The 19,860-nt window shown below is 37.6% G+C and overlaps 1 protein-coding gene across 6 annotated transcripts in view; it reads right to left on the bottom strand.

Annotated features, from left to right (window-relative positions):
- MFS9 (major facilitator superfamily transporter 9) overlaps positions 1-19,860 on the bottom strand; it is a 514,330-nt gene that overhangs the window by 207,486 nt on the left and 286,984 nt on the right. For all 6 annotated transcript variants that reach the window (XR_016141319.1, XR_016141321.1, XR_016141323.1 and 3 more), the window contains one exon: positions 2,618-2,738. Coding sequence is in view for 1 of the 6 variants with exons in the window: in XM_089085049.1 (XP_088941175.1) it covers positions 2,618-2,738 (121 nt within the window). In the remaining 5 variants the exon portion in view is untranslated. The remainder of the gene's footprint in view (positions 1-2,617; positions 2,739-19,860) is intronic.

Raw genomic sequence — 19,860 nt, 5'->3', positions numbered from 1 at the left:
AAAAATTTTTTTAAATATAAAAGTAATAATTATGTATATATATATATATATATATATATATATAATAAAAATATTTTTGTTACTGTACCTGAAAATAATAATAATAATGATGATGAATTAATTATTAATTATTGATATGGTTTATGATGATGATAATATTGATAATATGATGATGATATCATATGATGATACTTAGAATTGATTAATTCTTGTTTGATTATTGATTGATTATTCATTGATTATTGATTTATTATTTGTTTTTGGTTGTTAATTATTGGTTCTTGATTATTGATTATTGATTATTAGTTATTGTTTATTAATTAATTATTGTTTTTATTAATTACTAATTATTGATTATTAATAATTTATTAATTATTAATAATTGATTATTATTATTATTTATTAACTATTGAGAATTGATTATTTATAAGATTGTTATTTATTGAAACTTTTTTACATATTTATATTTTAAATATTTGAAAGTAAAAAATTAATATAACAAATATAAATTAAGAAACAAAAATATACAAATAAGACTTTTATAAATAAAGTAAATAAAATATTTATTTGTGTTATTTAAAATAAGATATTTTTATACTTAATATATTTGATTTATAAAAGCTCGTGTAAATGTATAACATTATAGAGTAGAGATAAGGCCAAATGACGAGCACAAAGAATTGTAGAAATTGCAGATAAGGTAAGTAATTAATATATTGAATAACATATAGTTGATAAAATAAAATAATAATGTGTAACGTTTCAGGCTACACTGAGCTTTCTACTTAATTTAAAGCAGTAAATAAATAAATAAAAAATGAAGGATATAAGAATATGAAGATATAAAGATCTATGCGCGGTGTAGATATCTAGATTCGCAAAGGATACAGCTCACCGAGATTGAAAACACATTCGCATCAGATGCATAGTCATATAATAAAGTTCGTCGTCAACATGATAAAATTCTTGATAATTATTCGTCGTTGTTAGGCAAGAATAAGTTGAGTCCGAAGGAAAAATTTTTTTATAGAAATCATGGTTTTTGAAAAATCTTGAAGTTGAAATGAACAGTTAGAATTAATATTGACATGAATCTAGAGAAACAGATGAAATTAAGAGTGACTGATGATAAAAAATAAAGAATGAGGCAATTACGTGGAGTCAATGTGTTGTCTATATAAGTAATCAAAACTCAACTTCCGTGTTATAATTATATTTCGTCATTTAAAAAGGCTGTGCATCAGTTGCGCTGAGATGTAACAGTTTAACAGTAAACGGTATCAAATTCGAAATTGATGTTTAGCCTCGCAATATTAGACAGATAAAAGTTTAATAGATAAAATAAAAAGAAGGAAACCACAGAGGAAGAGAGTGAAGAAGGAGGGGATGTTGTTTATCTGTTAGAGAGGTCAACAAGGAGACAAAATAGGAGTCATTAATAATTCGATGTCTTTATTGGAGTGCCCATTATTTGTACTTTAATATCATGTATCATCTCTGAGATTAATCTCTTTTGGTAGTTTGATTCAAAATCAAGTATTTTGTTATCCCAGCCAAATCTATGATTTTGGTTAACCATATGCTCAGAGATGACCGAATATTTTGATGGTTCTAACTTAATATTGTACATATATTCCCTAATTCTAGTTTTTAACATTCTTTTTGTCTGCCCAATGTGAGGCCTCACAGTCCATACAATTAATCTTATATATGACATTATTATTCATTACTGTTGGATTGATGTGTTTATGGACTCTTACAAATTTACTAAGGCTGTTGATGACTCTATATCCTATCATGATTTCAGTGTTTTTTATCGATGAAACAGTGAGTTTGGAGATTCCCCTCAAATAAGGAACGATAAAGAACTTTTTCTTTTTCATATTCAAGGAGAAGAGAAGTAGAGCTTCAATTCCTCATACCTCTCTTATTTAATTTGCCATTAAGCAATGCTTTTAGTTCTCTCTTTAGTTTCTCTAATTTATCCTATTAAAAATAATTTCGAGCGGATAGCCATTATCTATCAAGATATTAATGCATAATTCCAAGTTTCTTTGTATAAAACGAGGATGAGCAAGAAATACCGCTCAAACTGAAAATAGAGCCTATCTTGTAGGATGCCGGGTAATTAGAGAGGTACGAGAGAATTCTCCCAGAAAACATATTTTTGTGAAACTTGTCAATTTCTATTTTGTTTTTATTGATTGTTACATTCAAATAGAAGTTCAAACTGCGATTGATCTCGATTTCTAAAGTGAATTTAAGACGCACGCTCGCACGCAGGTCCGCACACCCGCAGGCCCGCACGCCCGCACGCCCACACGCTCGCACGCACGCAAAGTATGTAATCAAAAGAAGTTTCATTATGATGTTTTAGAATATCACGATGTCATTTAAAAAAAGATTAAGTAATGCGCGTTTCTATTTGAAATTTTTTTTTGAGAACTTTTCTATATTTGCTCTCCTGTTTAAATGGATATTGCCATTTAATGCATCTATTGATGCAACTTTTATATGAAACATTTCTTTCTCAAACATCTTGTTTTGGAGATATCGTTTCACCGATTCGCGATTTCTTTTCCGTTTTGTATATTTTTATTTTTATCTTATTACTCACCTTATTTTGCACTATATAACCAGTGATAATAGGACTGACGACACCTGGTAAAGTTGCGATAGTGTTTCCAATTCCCATCAACACACTAGCATGCTTTGGAGCAATATCCAGATGATTTACTCTAAAAAGTTACAGTTATGTATTATTAAAATTTCATTAATATTAATTTTGTTAATAATTATCCTAATAATTATTAACAGAATAAAAAAAACTTTGTATTTCTTTAATCTGAATAAAATTGTAACGATACACCCCCTCCCCAGAATTAGATCGTTATAAAAACGGTATAAATTAATTCTCCGACCGACTATCCGGGATATCGATACGGTGATCTTCCGCGATTTCTGTCGAACAAATTCGCGTCGAACGACAGACGCCAGAATTTATGAAACAGCACGTGTTTATTATAACAATCTGCACGTTGGGCCACCGCCGCTGGTCCCGCTATCGACCGCGCTACCGAACGGATTTGCGGAATCGCTGTTCGACAAAATTCGCGGATCATTCGGCAAAATCATCCGCGAAGTCAACTTCACAATTCGAGTTCAGCCGACCAGTTCCCGATCCGTTCTGATTTACGGTCGGCTCAGGTATATTAGATCGGAATTGACTCCGATGGATGATTTTCGCCTTTTCCGGCGGGACAGCAGTCAATCCAAGTGCTGTTCTCAATAGGCAATACCTGTCCAGATACCAATAAAATATTTTAGGGCACTACCTAAAAAAACCAAGAGCTTGTAGCGCTCTTATCTTCGAAGTACTCAAACTTTCTCTCGAGCTTCTTAGCTTCGCCCACAAGGCAGGATTGTGCAAAAATCCGTCGCTGTTAGGTGACAGAACAGAGAGCTTCCTGTCTCCGAACCGCAGCAAAATCAAAGTCCTATTCCGAATCGAAAATCCGTCCCGAAAAGACTTTGACAATTAACAGCTGTTCGGCAATGCGACGAAACCCCGTGCACCATCTCACGCTGCGCGCCCACGATCGCAACGTAGCGAATTCGATAAAGTCGCGAGTTAAGCTATTGTGTGATTCACGGAATTCGCGTATACTTTTGGCAAATAACGCTCAAGATTCCTGTACATATTGTAAATACCGAACGAGAAGAAATTGTAAAAGCCTAGTAATCCATAGTAATCCATAGTTGTAAATAGTTTCTATTTTAAGAATACACTTGTACATACTTCACGTAAAATCTTTTATATTTATTTTCTCTGTCGACACTCTCTCTCTTCCTGGCAACCCGATTGGACGCTATCCCGCGAACCGTAAGAGCGAACTGTAACCGTTTTAAAATCTTGGTGTGTTTTTTTCTTAAATAATGTTTTCTTTATTTCGCGAGTAAGTCTTTTAGAACACGCGAGTACTCGATTTCGACAAACAAATATATAAAAATGTTAAAAAAATTGACACTGTACTAATTATTAAAATTGAACACTTACTAAAATTTCATATATGTTTAAAGTGTTGTTTAAAGTGATCTTATTCATGCATACGAGATAGTCATAGATGGAACGCCAGACAGAGAGAGATTTAATGAAACATAAATGTTTCATATAAAATTAACAAAAATTGACAACAATAATAATCAATATTATTGTACGAAAAAGATACTGGAAATTAAAAAATATTATAGCCGAAGATTTGGTGTATGAAATATAGAAATAAAGAAATATAGAAATATTTCATATAGGATATCAAGAATGGGCTTCTTCATTATTATAAGAATGCATTGATATTTTTTCCTTGTCTCTCTCGATTTACAAATAGTATGTTTGTAATAATCAGTATCGTCAAAACAGACGTTTTTGATTTTTATTATTAAAATCATACTGTTATAAGAAATAAAGAAAGCCGCTGCATCGGTTATTCTTATGAAAATGCAACCATATCTGAATAGATGCTCCTGGCATTGAAGATATTTATCACCATTGCACTAATTATAAAAATATAATTGTGGAATTGGTTATGAAAAAAGCGTTTTCTTCAGAGTATGTTACGTTCTGTCTCGATTCCGATTGTTTTGATTATACCACGGCGAGTACGTGCGCGAGGTACGCACACAAAAGACAAGACACGTTTGACACACAGACAAAAATCGGGTATATAAACTCGGCAAATTTTAAAGAACTATCAGTCCTATCCGATCATTTGACCCGTCCAATACACCGATTCGATCTGAACGAGAGTTTTTTCACTTACACATACTGGCAGGAATGGTGTCTCTGCGCTCGCCGCGCGGCCACTATACATACACACGAAGCGCGTACGTCCGTGTCTCCGCGAAGAAGATCGCAAAGGGAAAAAATAGTGGGGGCAATTTGATGTTGCATCCTTAACGCAAGATCGAGAGAGAAAGCATAATCGGACCGATTTCGGTGTTCCTTCGCTGTCTCATACACTCGACACTAGTGCGAGTGAGAAATTGCGGCGTCTTTATACATCGCGCTTTTCTTTCTTTCCCTCTCGTTCTGATTAATTGATTATTTAATGATTATTTATTAATTTAATTGTGTAACGGAGTATCTGTAATACTCCGTTACTACACGCGCTATGCGGCCCACCGTCTAGGGCCGTCCGAACATCCCCGAACACGACTGAACGTTACGCGCGCGCTGCTGATGACCGACGCACCGACGGCATGACAGATCAGCTGTTTTGCAAAACGCGTCCGTTTTCGAACAACCCTTCGTGGCCGGCAATGCCGCGCCATTCTCTGCGGTCGTAAACACCGCGGTTCCACATACTCTCCCTCCTCGCAGCCACAAGCGCTACCCAATTCGCCCGTGTCCGGGTAAACTTCTCGCAGCCGCGATCGCCGCGCGGCCAGCACACAGCCGGACCTCAACAACAACGACCATCTATGACCGCCAGAGTCGTGGTAAAGTGCGCAATCCAAGCCTTTCCAGCATCAGCACTGACGCCAAGCTCCTCCTCGGGCCGCAACCACGCAGGCGAAAATGCCAAATATCGAGTCCTACAAGGAGGCGACTCGTGTAACTATTCGGCTCGACGTCGTCACCGGAGAGTAGCGACCACCATTTTGACCGGAGGGTTCGCCGGAGAGGGATCACATGGATCTCGGGTGCCCTCTAACGCCTGGGCGCTTCCTTTCGCCTCCGCTAGACTCAACCTCTCTTGCCGATTTCACGCTGATCGAATCAACGGTACCGATGGACGGCGAGCGAAACCACAACCAACCAATCGCCTGGCGCCTCTATATGGTCGAATTAGGGCCTATACACGGCAACGCCGCGCAAGGACACGCGATGGTTCTTCGTCAACGTGATTACACAGACGGAAAAGGGACTTTCCGACGACGTCAAGTCAAGGCCATCTCGGCGCCTCACAGATGCAACGGTGCAGGAGCAAAGGAACGGAGACAGCAAAGGCTACGAAAATTAGTAGCCGCTCGTGCTGAGACCACCGCATACGGCGCGCCCACTCGCTTCACCTGCAAAATTCAGACGTGAAGATACACACACCCATAATATATACACACAAACATAAAATACACACAAATACACAAATACACATAATTACTTGTAAATAATACAGAATACACGGCATGATTGAGATTAATAATACTCTAGTCAAAGGTTATTGAGCGTGCACTTTCCTATCCCTATATCCCTCACATATTAGGTGTACAAAAAAGTTCTGAGATTTCATACAACCGAAATAACAATTTAAATTTTATATATCTTCCCGCCCTTTTGCGGTTTTAAAGCGTTGACATTTGGCCTTCTAAAATGCCATACGGTTTGGCGTTTGATGCACATAACCTCAAAAATCAGTAGTGTTCACGATGGCAATAACAAAAGAGCATATTCGATTTTCCATCCACTTCGCGTTTTTCATCTGAAGAAAAATGCTGCTGAAGTCACTGCAATGATTTGTGCTGCATATGGAGAGAACGCTGTAAGTCATACTACATGTAAAAGATGGTATCAAAAATTTCGCCAAGGAGATTTCAGTCTTGAAGATGAACCGCGCGCTGGACACCCTCAAAAGATTGAAACGGACGAATTGCAAGCACTGCTGGATATAAACTCTGCGCAAACTGAAAAGGAGCTTGCAGAACAGTTTGGCGTTACGCAGCAAACCATTTCCGTACGTTTACATACGATGGGAAAGGTTCAGAAGGAAGGCAGATGGGTTCCGCATGAATTGTCCGAAGACAACAAAAATCGTCGGCGTGACACTGCACTCACTTTGCTTTCAAAGTTCCGGAAAAAAGATTTTCTGCACAAAATCATTACAGGCGATGAAAAGTGGATTCTTTATGATAACCCTAAACGTATAAAATCATGGGTTGACCGTGGTCAATCTTCGACATCGACGCCAAAGCCCAATATCCATGCCAAGAAGGTTTTGCTCTGTATCTGGTGGGATTGGAAAGGTGTGTTGTATTACGAGTTGTTACCGGGTGAAACAATCATGGCAGACCGCTACCAACAACAATTGACTAATTTGATGATGCATTAGAAGAAAAGAGGCCATTTACTGGCCAAGGACGTCGTAAAGTAATCTTGCTTCATGACAATGCTCGACCACATGTTGCGAAAGCGACTCAGGACCATATCTTTGCGTTAGACTGGGAACTTCTCCCGCACGCGGCGTATAGCCCAGACATGGCGCCTTCCGATTACTATTCCAGTCGCTGCAGCATCATTTGGCTGATACACATTTCGTGAGATTTGAAGAGATACGAAAATGCATTGATGACTTTATCGCTTCGAAACCGGTGAGCTTCTATCGTCAAGGAATTCGCAAGCTACCCGAAAGATGGCAAAAGGTCGTTGATGCAAACGGGGAATATTTCGCTGATTAATATTTTTTTATTTGTTTTTGAATTTTACAAAAAAAAGCTCAGAACTTTTTTTGTACACCTAATAGAAATAAGCTTATCGCTTTTGGCGACACTTGCGAGATTAGTTGCAATAACTGGCTGTTCACTTTTTACTTTGCTTGTTTGACTTAAATATTGCATCGCTGACCTTCCACAGCGCTGACAATACCCGAATACAATACCCTCCACATTCAGCAAGAGACACTAGCTGTCACTTGTCCACATCAACCAATCAGACTTCACCATGCCGCATACACTCACAGCACAACAGGCAACACACAATTTCTCTCGCATTCACTCTCGCTGCCAATCTCTCTCGCAATCGATCCTTCTCTTTTTGGTTAAACACCAAGAATCAAATAAAAAATTCGCCAAAAATCTGCAATCAATCACAAAATAAATTGTTTAATTATTTTTTACTAACTAAATCCGAGTGTCTGCAATTATTTTCGGAATCCTGGCATCCGACGAGCATATCCGTCCGATCGATCAGGGACGTATCGTTACAATTGATTATTAAAATATAATTATTAATTGTTTAATTTTCGTGTAATAATTCTTTTATTATATATTTAAAAAAAAGTTATATGTAAAATTACAACTATTATTGCGCGGGTTTGGGCATTAAATGTCTTATAGCTCAAGTAACCGATATTAAAAATTATTTAAAAAAATAATGAATTCGCAAAATTATTCAAAAGTAAGGAAGACTATATTCAATAATAATAAAAAGTTATTGGTAAATAAAAATGTGAATATTAAAATAAGTATTTTCGAAATATTATATAGTAAATATATAGAATAATATATAGTAAATTTGAAAATTAAATTTGCAATAATGTAATTATAAAAAGTATTATTTTTATATGTTATTTCACGTTCAATTATATCATTTTTATACACATACTTTTAATTGTAAATGTAATTCCATAATCTTACTTACAAAAAGTTAATTTTATTTGCACACTACAAATTTATAAATGCGCGGAAAATTATTGGATTGTCGGAAAAGTCATGATGTATTTTTTTCTATGTTTTTCAAAGATCATTTATTTATATAAAGAACAAAGATCAATGATCAATGATATATTGCCCGTTTTGTTCGGTAACTTTTTGTCATCTTTCAGTAAGTTTCATAATTCCTCGTTCATTCAGAAAGATCTATCTTTATCGGCGAAAAATTGAACAAGGTGCTGATTTACAGCCTCGTCTGAATTAAACGTTATACCATACAAGGAGTTTTGAAGAGAGCGAAACAAGTGAAAGTCTGACGGCATAAGGTCAGACGAATGTGGTGGGCATGGCAATACATCCTATCCAATAATTTTTGACGGGTGGTCAAACACTTGTGTGTGGTCTCGCGTTGTCGTAATGAAACACAACTCCTTTACGATTAATGAGCTCTGGATGTTTCTGGATTCGTTCAAACTGTTCAATTGCCGACAGTACACATTCGAATCGATGTTTGGTTCCTTGGTAGAAGCTCGAAAAACACAACACCTTTAAAATTCCACTATACTGAGAGCATAATCTTCCTATGATGAATGTTTGCTTTTGATATCGTTTGAGACGAATCATCACGTAGAGACCAAGACTATTTACGCACCACATTGTTGTAAACAATCCACTTCTCATCATCAGTTATCAGTCGCTTCAAAAAAGGATCGTTTTCTTCACATTTAATGAGCATATCGCAGATGTTTATACGTGCCGTCAAATGAATTTCTTTGAGTTCATGAGAAATCCAAATATTGAGCTTGCTTACGTATCCTAGCTTCTTCAGGTGGTCGTGAACGCTTGAATGATAGTTCAATGTTTTTGCAATCCCTCATGTCGTGTAACGTGGGTTTGATTCGATCAATGCCTTTATTTTGTCGTCATCAACCTCAGTGGGCCTCTCTGACCGGGGAGCGTCGTTGACGTCAAAATCACCAGCACGGAATTTCCTTCAGTGAACTATCGTTGGCACTGACGTTCTTGTAGAGTATTGTCATCATAAACTTTACGCAACTTTTCACAAGTTTGACGCGTGTTCTTCCTTTTACGGAAGTAAAACAGTAATAATAAACAGTAAATAAATAATATATGGCGAAAATGCACAGTTTGGTCTTCCATCTTCAAAACTTGTTATAAAATCTCCAAAACTCAACCAAATCGCTCAATTTTTTTTTAGAACTAAACTAGAACTGTCAGCTGTTAAATGAGCATAGCAAATGAACTTAGCAATGACATAGCAATAACATGCGAATGACTCTAGTACTTTCAAAAATGAACTAGCGCTATCTGTTACAAAAATGCATCATGACTTTTCCGACAACTCAATATTACAATGAATTTTTAAACCCACAATGATAATTGTAATTTTACTCATAACTTTTTTTAAAACGTATAATAGGAGAATTATTACACAGTTATAATTAAATAATCAATTAAATGATTAATTAAATCATCTTTAAATAATCAATCATTAATCATTTAATGATTATTTATTTATTTATTTAATTGATTATTTAATTATGATTGCGTAGTAATTCTTCTACACATTTTAAAAAGAAGTTATGTGCAAAATTACAACTATCATTGCAGGTAATTTGGAAACTCATGTGACAGTTATACGCGCATTTTTAAATTTGGAATGTGCAAATAAACTTCTTGTGCTTACATTCAATTGTAAATGTAATCCTACAAATGTAATAAGATTACAATTGAATGTAAGTGTATAGAAATGATATGATATAATGTAACGTGAAATAATACTTTTACGTATAAAAATAATATTTTTTATAATTATATTATTACAAATTTAAATTTTAAATTTACAATATAGCATTCATTTTAAAAATATTTATTTTAATCTTCACATTTTTATTTATTAATAATTTTTTATTGTATATTTTTATTGAATATAATTTGCCTTATTTTTCAATACAGGTTCGCGAATTCATTATTTTTTTAAATAATTTTCAATATCGGCTACTTAAGATACTTGAGACATTCAATGTTCGAATAGGAGTATGAGCAAGACGTAAGACACGGTGTTGCGCCTGATTTTTATAATTTTTAACAACACCGTCGTTATGTTGTCATTGCACATAAAATATAGTTAAAAAAAGCTGCACAACATAATAATAACGATCTTGTCAAGAGTTAGCACAGAATAAACCTACTGGCCATTGCTGACCAGTCGGCTATTCGGACAAGTAAGACGTCTCTATAGGCGTCTCTATCCGCAGTGTGAAAAGTTTAGAGGCCCTGAAAAGGGCCGATCGTGGAGCAAGTGCGGAAGCATCTTTTAATAGTTTGTTCAGTATCTAGTCAATGACTTGATTAAGTCGATTAGGTCAAATTAATCAAATTTGACAGAAAGTCTGGTTGGAATCGAAATTCTTCCCATATTTCTCTCGCGTGATTGACTAACGCCACTCTCCCTTCTTGGTTTCCCATTGTTGAACCATTTGTGCCCAAACATTTTTTATCAAATTTAGATCTGGCGAACGAGCAGGTCAATTCACTAATTGAATCTCCGGATTCCGAAACCATGCTTGTGTTTCACGCAAGGTATGGACTCCGGAGTTATCTTGCACTAGTCGGATAAGTGACGTATCCTCTGCAGAATACATTGCGTGATGGAAGAAAGATTTCTTCCAGTATGCAAATGTATTCTGCAGAAGTCGTGTGGGAATGTTCACCAATTTATTGACTGCAGTGCCAGAAATCTAGCCCCACATTGCACAAGAAATCCTTCCACTTCTGATAAGCACAACATGGTTTGGATGCATCGTTGATCTCTTAGATGTCATACATGGTATACGGTGGAGGTTTACGGTCGATAGACGATACGAAGACCTTTTCATCAATCCAAATCGTAGCTTCTCACACCTCACGGCTCGTCGCCAAGTTTTCCGGAATAAACGCGACACGCTGCTTCCAGAACGCTGCTTAAACAGAAGTCAGCGGAATTTTGTGTGCTGATCGGTAGCAGTGATACCTAGCTTCATGGAATTTCGCTTGAGACGGTTCTTTCGGATACTTGCATGTTCACTGCGTTGATGATTCCTTGAATGATGGTTGATCAGCAACTGCAGCGACGATAGCCTGAACTTCATTCGGCCCAGTCCTACAAGGACCACGATTATGCTGACGATGATCATGCAAAGCATGATCACCGCCTTCAGCAAATCGTCGTATCCATCGTCGGATAGTCTTCTCAGAACATGGAATTTCAGCTATTGATCAATTTCTGCTACTGATCTTCCGGCCTGAGCCTGTCCAACAATACGACCTTGTATTTCCGGACATAAGTTTCGAGGTATCGTTATATTACGATAATAGCGTCCGTTCAATGCTATGATACCACGATAAATAATTTAATAAGAAAAAAATAGTTAAGAAGTTGAGAAAAACAATTGAAAAACAATTGCGGTCGCCTAGCAACAAAACAATAAGCAAAGAAAAAAAGCAAGGAAGCGACGCACGGAAGCGACGCATGGTTGATTGAAATATATAAATTGATAGTTCAAAAATAAGGTAAATTATATTCAATAATAATAAAAAGTTATTAATAAATAAAAATGTGAAAATTAAAATAAATATTTTCGAAATAAATAGTATACTGTAAATTTAAAATTTAAATTTGTATTAATATAATTATAAAATATAATATAATATAATATAATTATAAAAAAATATTATTTCTATACATAAAAATATTATTTCACGTTACATTATATCGTATCATTGCTATACACTTACATTCAATTGTAAATGTAATCCTACAAATGTAATCTTATAGCACAAGAAGTTTATTTGCACATTACAAATTTAAAAATGCGCGTATAATTGTTACATGAGTCTCCAAATTATCCGCAATGATGAGTTGTAATTTTATACATAACTTCTTTTTAAAATGTATAATAAAAGAATTATGCAATCATAATTGAATAATCAATTAAATAAATAAATTAAATAATTAATTAATGATAATCTAATTATTGATTATTTAATGATTATCTAACTATTGATTTAATTGATTATTTAATTATAAATGCGTAATAATTCTTCTATTCTTATACATTTTAAAAAAAGTTATGTGTAAAATTACAACTATCATTGAGGGTTTGAAGATTCATTGTAATAGTTGTCCGCGTATTTATATTATAAATTTGTAGTGTGCAAATAAAATTAACTTTTTGTAAGTATAATTGTAGAATTACATTTACAATTAAAGATATATGTATAAAAATGATATATTATAATTGAACGTGAAATAATATTTATATAGTATAAAAATGATACTTTTCATAGTTACATTATTGCAAATTTAAATTTTAAACTTGCAACATAATATTCATTTCGAAAATACTTGTTTTAATTTTCACATTTTTATTTACTAATAACGTTTTATTATTATTGAATATAATTTTCCTTATTTTTGAATACAATTTCGCGAATTCATTATTTTTTAAAATAATTTTTAATACCGGCTGCTTGAGATAGCTGACATTCAATGTTCAAACCCACAATAATAGTTGTAATTTTACATATAACTTTTTTTTAAATATATAATAAAAGAATTATATAAATATATAATAAAAGAATTATTACGCGATAGTTAAACAATTAATTATATTTAAATAATCAATTAAATAAATAAATAATCATTAAATAATCAATAATTAATCAAAACGAGAGGGAAAGAAAAAAAAGCGCGACGTATAGAGACGCCGCGATTTCTCACTCGCTCGAATGTCGAATGTGTGAGACAGCAGAGGGACACCGAAATCGGTATCACGTCCGATTATACTTTCTTTCTCGCGCGTTAAAGATGCATTAAAGATGCATTAAAGATGCAACATCAAATTGCCTCACTATTTTTTTCCTCCGTTCCGCGATTTTCTTCGTGTTCCGCAGAGATACGGACGTATGAGCTTCGTATATATGTGTAGTGGCTGCGCGCCGAGCGCAGAGACACAAATATTATTATGTGATATCATCGGTAGCTCGAGCCATGAAGGGAGGATGTGCGTTACGGCGGGGTCCGACCACGAACCAGTCGTGAAAACTCGTAATTATTTTGCGAAAAAATACCACTTCAGCTAGGAATCGAACCTGGATCTCCTGCTTACTGGGCAGGCATCTTATGTCCCTTCGACTCCCGAGGCATGTGATGATATTTATCGCAAATAACGTGTTTAGAATAACACGTCAATAATACAATGATACACATATATACGTATATTACAGAGTACATATATACATGTATTTTCTCGAATCCCCACGACCAGAGAGATGATGGTCCTAGTCTCTCGATGGATGCAGATCGGACTACAGCGGCGACACTCTAACGCCATTGACAAATATACAAATAATCCTCCTGGTGCGCGACAGGAGAGATTGCTCGAGCTCAGTTGTTGTTTGACAGTCGTTTGTGTCAGTCGATGTCAGTGTTTTTGTAAAAATTGAAAAAAATTGAATATCGTGCCATGATTAAATTCTTACATTTGAAAGGCAATACGCCTGCGCAAATTAAAATCGAGTTGGACGCTGTTTACGGGGACTCTGCCTCATCATTTGCTATCGTAAAAAAATGGATTAGATGGATTACAGCTGAATTTAAACGTGATCGTATCAGCTTGGCTGATGATGAGCGTTCGGAACGGCCAAAAACTGCGACCACCGCTGATAACATCGAAAATGGTACTGGACGACCGTTGAATCAAGGTTAGAGAGATAGTAGAGATGGGCATATCGAAAGAACGCGTTTGTCATATACTGAAGAATTGGATATGCGCAAGCTATCCGCGCGTGGGTGTCGCGCTTGCTCACCAAAAACGAATTCGAATGAACATTTCCAAGGCCCTGTTGGAGCGATTCAAGCGAAACGAGTCAGATTTTTTGTGTCGATTCGTAACTGTAAATGAAACTTGGATCCACCACTACACTCCAGAGACAAAAGAACAGTCAAAACAGTGGACTGCAAAGGGTGAACCTGCTCCAAAAAAGGTGAAGACGGTTCCATCAGCTGGGAAGATAATGGCGATTGTTTTTTGGGATAGTCACGAAATTGTGTGTATCGACTATCTTGAAAAAGGTAAAGCAATAACGGCGTATTACGCATCATTACTTGATAAGCTGAAGACAGAAATTGCAAAAAAATGGCCGCATTTGAAGAAGAAGAAAGTGCTGTTCCATCAAGATAACGCACCTGCTCACACTTCGGTGGTCGCCATGGCCAAAATTCATGAACTGCACTTCGAATTCGTTGACCACCCATCGTATTCACCAGATCTGGCCCCCAGCGACTTTTTCCTGTTTCCTAAGCTTAAAGTTTCGCTTGGAGGACAAAGATTTTCATCGAACGAGGAGGTCATCGCATACGTAAACGCCTATTTTGCGGAGCAAGACGCCAACTACTATTTGGAGGGTTAAAGAGGTTAGAGTATCGATGGGAAAAGTGTATCGACTTAAAAGGAGATTATGTTGAAAAATAAAACTATATTTGACCGAAAAAATACTTGTTTCTATGTTAGGCTCAAAGCTTTTCAAACTACCCTCGTATATCTTGAAAACTAAACGAATCGCCGATTAATTTATAAGAAAAAGTTGATCACCTCTATGACATATATCAAGATTAAGATCATCAGAGCTGTGTAAATAAATATCATAAAATGTTATTAAAAATTTTTTCTTTTAATTAAATTTATCACCATTAGTCATATATTTCACATTGTAAAGAGGATATAAAAAAAGATACTGAAAAACGATATATCATCCTGGAGGAACGTGGCCGGGATCGAATCCAAGCCTTTCGCATCGCAAGTTTGACACATTACCACTTTATCAATGTAGAACTCCGTCAATTGTTTTTTCGACTCTGATATTTCTGTTGTATATACGATTGAAATAGTTAACAAACGTGCATATACAGACATTTGCGGAAAGGACTATATTTTATTACATTATTACATACATAATTTATTACATAATTTATTCTCTTGTCTATTATCGCAAAACAAATTTATTTTTGATAAATTTCTTTCTCGAAATCGGCCGCTGCAATATGGGACCGATGCGAGACACACATGCACGCACGCCTGCCCGCTCATCCGCACGCACGCACGCACGCACAAAAACGAGGCACGTACATGTGCGCTCGGCATTCGGCCTCGGCACACATTGGACTTGGCAGAAGAGAATAGAAGTATTATTCTACTCTCTCGATGCGCTGTGAGAAGAAAATAAGAATATCGTTGTACTCTAAGAAAATAGAAATATTGTCGTACTCTTTCGCGCTCCATGCACCGTGCGGTCGTCGAGCGTCTTTGACGTTTCCTGGTTACTACTTGTTGAAATCAAGTCAACGATCACGCAGGAAAGTTGAATACAAGAACGAAGAAGGCACTGCAGTACTGGATACACACCAGTTTATGCACAAATACAGTTTATTACAAACATTCAAAAAATCTCTTCTTACAGAACACAATTTACGTACAGAATTAACACTTGATCAAAATTACGCACAGTAAAGAAACCAGAAAAAACGGGGATCCGCAAGCAGCGGTTGAAGTAGCGGTCCGAATTGTGCGACGTAGCAACGCGTCCGTGAACTCGATGGCGGAAAAAGACTCATGCGAGCTTGTACCCGCGGTTTTTATATGATCGTCACGCCATTTTCGAAAATTCTTTAGCAGAAAACGATCGACGTGTTCAAAAGGAACGAGGTAAACTCTTCCGGTTCGCTAGATATAATAAACCAATTATGGATAAACAGGTAGATCATGTTTTTGCACTTACTGTCCGCCACCGATTGGATTCATCAGTTGCGTTGTACAGCGCTGATTAGCGCGAAATTACGGGTGGTAATTTACCATCGACATTTACTTTGTCTCCCGATTAAGAGGACGCCCTTAATGGAAGAAAATACCTTTACATTCTTCTTCTACTTTTATGCGATTTTCGAACACCGCTCGTTATTGTTGATATATACACATATGAATTAAAAAAAAATAAGCAGATATGAAAATAATGCATGAAGAAATTTGAAAATATCATCATACGTTTCACATATTATACTTATAATAAGCTGTTATATAATTTTATAATATGATTATAATAACTGAAGGGTATAATTAAGAAATTTGCATACATTGATCTGTTAATCTCTGATAAAACAAAAGATCCGATTAAATTGTCGCAGAATATTTCGCCCATATATTTACATTGAATTGTTGTTAATGTCTTTATTGAAGAATGACATAAAGGTTTTCATTAGACCAATAATGGGTATTATGAAAATTATGAAAATTATGAATATTATGAATATTATGAATATTATGAATATTATGAATATTATGAAAATTAACTACTTTATTTCTGGTGAACGTAGCTGTGTCAGTTAATAATACAACTGATAGAAAATGTTGGTTAGCGATAGACATCTGGAGGTGCCAAGTACAAAAAAGAATTCTTAGAGGAAAATTATCCTTTTGAAGTGTCAGATTCAACAGAGTATACATAAAGCTGTTAATCTCATAATACTTTTCATATCATTGTATTATGGTGTGTGTGTGTGTACACCAATGTGGTGGTTCGTATATCCACCACTGAAAATGTTGTCAATCTGCTGAGTCTCCGACGTTGCTAGTCCGCTATCCGCTTTTCAAGTACGAGGCGGAATGGGCAACGGGGAATGGAAGGTTGTTCGTGCTGGTTCCCAGAAATAGGCGATTCTCATGCGTACATTTTAAGCATTTTTAATAAAGAAAAACGTCGTGTACATTAATGGCGCGGCGTGGGAGTTTGAGTCCCCCGCGTATACGCGGTGCCTCCGGTGGTGGCCGGGGCGCGTGGTTCCTCTCTGAAACGTTGCGTACGTCGCTCGCGGGCACCGGCTCTGCCGTGATGAGGCGTCCTGGTTCGTGTGGTCAGAGCGGCTTCGATGGATGGCGAGGCCTCGGTCTGCGAGGCGGCGTGGAACGAGGACTGCCGGTGGTCTCGGCGGGGCGTTCCCCGCGTGATGCTCCCCAGGTCGAGGGGTATGAGGCGCCACGGAGTGATGGTGGGCTCCGGTTGTAGTCCTGTGAAGCTCGGGACGGATGGGCGGTGATGTGCCGCGATCTGCGGCGGAAGCCTCGCCCGTTGCGGGGTGATTGGTTCGCCGCGTGCGTCCCTGCGGGCCGGAAAATGGATGCTGCGGCCCGGCGTAGGCGGACAAGTCCGCGGAGCTGCTGCGTTCGGCCGCGGTGGCGTCCGCGATGTTGGGCCGGACGTGTGGCTGTCGGCCGACGAGGAGGAAGTCGAGAGGGCGCCAAATATCTCGACTAGCCGGTGTCGTTCGGAGGCCGTAGGGCGATGTTCGCTCCTCCGCGCTGGCGGCGCGGGCTCTGGTCAACGCGGTGTCGCCGGTGTCGGTGCCTGGCCGTCTCGTCGTCCTCCCAGCCGTGTGGTCCGCTCTGCGCTGGCGGCGGGGGGTAGTCCTCCTCGCGGGGATGGCGGCCAGCAGGCCGCTAGGGCACGGGCGGATGCGGCTGCGAGGTCGGCGGCTGTGTAGCGGTGGCTACGACGTGGTGGCGGAGTCCGATCCTTGGCGGCGTACCTCGGCGTCGTCTCTGCGTCGTGGCCTTCCTCCAATGTCTGCGATGTTGGCTCATTCAGGTGCCTCTCGGCAGGAATGCCTAGAGTCCACTCAACGGCGTGAACGGCCGCTGAGAAGAGTTCAGCGAGAGGAGGCACGGCGTGAACGGCCGCGTCGAAGGGTGAGGAGCCCCTCTATGGCGTGAACGGCCACCGAGGGGAGAGTACGACCTGTGAAGGGTCGGTAACGCCGGCAAAAAGGGCCGTGTAGCTGACCGCAAGCGGTCGGACCTCAGTGTCTCCTTAGCCGTGTACGGGCCCCAGAGCGCACTGAGGGGTAGTGCCGGTTGCTGGTGCTGGCCGCTCTTATATAGCGGCCGTGTGGTCTTCCGCGCACGAGTTGATGGTTGTCCGGGTGGCCATCTCGCGGCGAGCGCGAGTATCACTCTCGTGCGCGGGCGGGCCTTACGACTTTTCACGCACGAGCAGACGGTCGGACGGCTGGCCATCTCGTGGCGAGCGTGTGTCACCGTGCGCGGGCCCACGGTGTCAGCGCGTGGCAGCGCGGTGGCGCGCGCCGGCGCGCTCGGTGCAGGGTCGGAGTGGCGGTGACCGCCACAGTATATTCAATGTTCTCTTCATTGTTGCTATTCTTCGAGTACTCCCTTCGAGTATTCCCATTATTTTCTTCAATATGATTCAAGATCCATTCTTCACAATTAACAATTCTAACATTAGTTGGTATACCACTATCCGATATCTCATAAACGTTTATCTAATCTTTGAAATATTTTTTGTCTGGTAGACGTCTGTTAGAAAAATGATTTTTGTGTAAATGTCTTGCTTCAACTGAATTACATTCAGTAATCATTAAATCTATGTCATAGCAATACATTAAATGTATGTCTGCCATTTCTTGAATACATCTTATTCACTTAATTACGCATTTCTAATTCTTAACGCAAATAGAAAATTATCGAATATTTCTAGCAAAAAAACAAAGTGAACTGAAGTGAGTAAACTCAATCGACAGAATGTGTGAAATCAATAAGATCAGGAAATATCCAGCATAATGTTTATAAAAACAGAGCAGTGATTTCCTTTTATGAAGGTAAGCAGTAACTTATTTCAGTTTGTTCTTTTACTTGATAGTTTTCTATTCGCGTAGGAGTCAGAAATGCATAATTAAGTGAGTAGATAATTAAGTGAGTTAATAAGATGTATTCAAATAAAAACATGGCGAACATTAATGTATGGCCTTGCTGAATGTAATTCAACAGAAGCAAGACGTTTATATGCGAATTATTTCCCTAACAGATATTTGCCAAATAAACAAACATTTCAAAGATTATGGAAATACAGAAATGGCTAACTTTGAAACAAGATTGAATAGGACAAATATATGAACTCATATGAACTCTTTTCATTGTTTTTGAGTCCATTTCTGAAGAGAGTCCCGCATGTTACGAAACATTCCGTATATATATTAGGTCTACAAATAAGTTCTGATCCTTTTTTACAAAAAATTGACATTTATTTATATAACATTTATTTATACAAAATCAAAATACTTGTGAGTCTTGAAAATAATCTCAATTACTTTCGATATACTTCTGCCATTTCTCGGGCAGCTGGCGAATCTTTGCTCAGAAAAACAATGATTTTGATTCCATAAATTCGGTAATGCAATTTCGCATCTCTTCGGATGTTCGAAAATGCGTGTCGACAAGACGGTGTTGCAGTAAACAAAAGAAGTCATATCTGAAGAATAAGTCACATAAGAAAGAACTTCCCAGCCCAAAGTATCGATAAGTTGTTTGA

Source organism: Pogonomyrmex barbatus, unplaced genomic scaffold (genome assembly GCF_055798465.1).
Source record: "Pogonomyrmex barbatus isolate J1 unplaced genomic scaffold, ASM5579846v1 scaffold9, whole genome shotgun sequence".
NCBI classification, from domain to species: domain Eukaryota; kingdom Metazoa; phylum Arthropoda; class Insecta; order Hymenoptera; family Formicidae; genus Pogonomyrmex; species Pogonomyrmex barbatus.
This window is presented reverse-complemented; position numbering and strand designations above follow the sequence as displayed.